The sequence below is a fragment of the Mauremys mutica genome, chromosome 1 (genome assembly GCF_020497125.1).
Source record: "Mauremys mutica isolate MM-2020 ecotype Southern chromosome 1, ASM2049712v1, whole genome shotgun sequence".
NCBI lineage: Eukaryota > Metazoa > Chordata > Testudines > Geoemydidae > Mauremys > Mauremys mutica.
Genome location: NC_059072.1, coordinates 367,292,341 through 367,294,004, shown reverse-complemented (window position 1 = coordinate 367,294,004; position 1,664 = coordinate 367,292,341). Strand labels below are relative to the sequence as shown.

The 1,664-nt window shown below is 46.9% G+C and overlaps 1 protein-coding gene across 1 annotated transcript; it reads right to left on the bottom strand.

The window, feature by feature from the left end:
• Nucleotides 1-290: 290 nt before the first annotated feature.
• LOC123363775 (olfactory receptor 52E4-like) lies at nt 291-1,238 on the bottom strand. The gene has a single exon (XM_045005134.1). It carries the CDS (start codon nt 1,236-1,238, stop codon nt 291-293), a length of 948 nt encoding a protein of 315 aa, XP_044861069.1.
• Between the last annotated feature and the right edge of the window lie 426 nt (nt 1,239-1,664).

Genomic DNA, 1,664 nt, shown 5'->3' with positions numbered 1-1,664 from the left:
ATCCGACGAACTGGATATTCACCCACGAAAGCTCATGCTCCAATACGTCTGTCTCTCCAAAACGTTAGTAACAAAGTAAGAATAAACATTAAAATTTTAACACTAACCAGTGACCTTAAGTGACTTGCCATAAGACCTGAGAACATACTGGTTTTAGAGATAACTGGGTCACAGCTGATAAGGGGAGGGGGAGAAAGGAGCAAGTGATGGGGGGAAGAGGCCCCATCACCATGCACCAGCCAGCTCTGCACGGATCTCAGTCTGAGAGCCAGAGCACAAGGAGAAAACATTTAGGTCTTTTTATGAGTAAAGAGCTGGAGCAGCCTGCCCCGGATCTGTTTGGTCCTCACCCCGTAGATGATGGGGTGCAGCATCGGGGGCACCACAAGGTACATACTGGTAATGAGAACACGTAAATGCAGTGGCACATTGTGGCCAAACCGCTGTGTGAGGGAGGAGAATAAATCTGGGATGTACAAAGCTAAGATGGCACAAAGATGAGAGATGCAGGTCCCAAAAGTTTTGAACTGGGCATCCTTTGTGGGGAGACGGAAGATGGCCCGGAGGATCAGAGTATAGGACACGGCGATAAAAAATAAATCCATTCCTATCTCAGAGAAAAGATTAAACAGGCCGTAGTAACTACTGATGCGGATGTCGGCGCAGGCCAGCTTCACCACGGCTATATGCCCACAATAGAAGTGGGGGATGATGTTGGTTCTGCAATATGGCCACCGCCTCGCCAGGAAGGGATAGGGTAATGTAAGTATGCCACTGCGCAGCACCACAGCCAGGCCTATCTTGGCCACAACAGATTTTGTCAGGATGGTGGAATGTCTCAGAGGATTGCAAATGGCCACATAGCGATCAAAAGCCATGGCCACGAGGATTCCAGACTCCATAGTTGAGAAGCAGTGAATAAAGTACATCTGGGTGAGGCAGGCACTGAAACTGATCTCCCTGGAATTGAACCAGAAGATGCTCAACATTTTGGGTATGGTGGATGTGGACATGACCAGGTCAGTGATGGACAGCATGCAGAGGAAATAGAACATGGGCCCATGGAGGCTTGGCTCCATCTTCACAATGAACAGGATAGTGAAGTTCCCCAAGATGGCTATGATGTACATGGTGCAGAAGGGGATGGAGATCCAGACATGGGCTGCCTCTAGGCCAGGAATGCCCAGCAGGATGAAGGTGGAGTAGTTGGTGAAGTTGATTGTGTTGGAATCTGACATGGAGTAGGGGAGAAGGTGCCCAAGTCTGAGGCATAAGGGTGTCTCCTGCATGTACCGTATTTTCTCCTGACTTCTAGTGTGTTCCCAGTGTCTTGGGTGATGGTCACAGTAGAAATGTCTGAATGGAGAGACAACATTAATATGAGACACTACATGCACTAGTGGAGGCTGTTCTCATGGAAGAATCAGATTGATCACCCTTCACACACTCAAAAATCACATTTACATTATGCAGAGAAAATAACTATGCACAATGACCCTACTAAATCCAAAACCATATTTTGTGATGCTCCCTGGATTAATAATTCCTACACTTTGTACTGGGGGAATCTTAAGAGGCACCAGCAGGAAACACAAGTGTGGATAGTGGTTATCCATCGTTGTTCCTTAATGGAATGAAAGTAAATCTGAGTGGAAAAAAAAAAA

Excerpts from the sequence above, each read along its gene's own strand:
- LOC123363775 (XM_045005134.1), bottom strand. The coding sequence starts at position 1,238 with ATGTCAGATTCCAACACAATCAACTTCACCAACTACTCCACCTTCATC.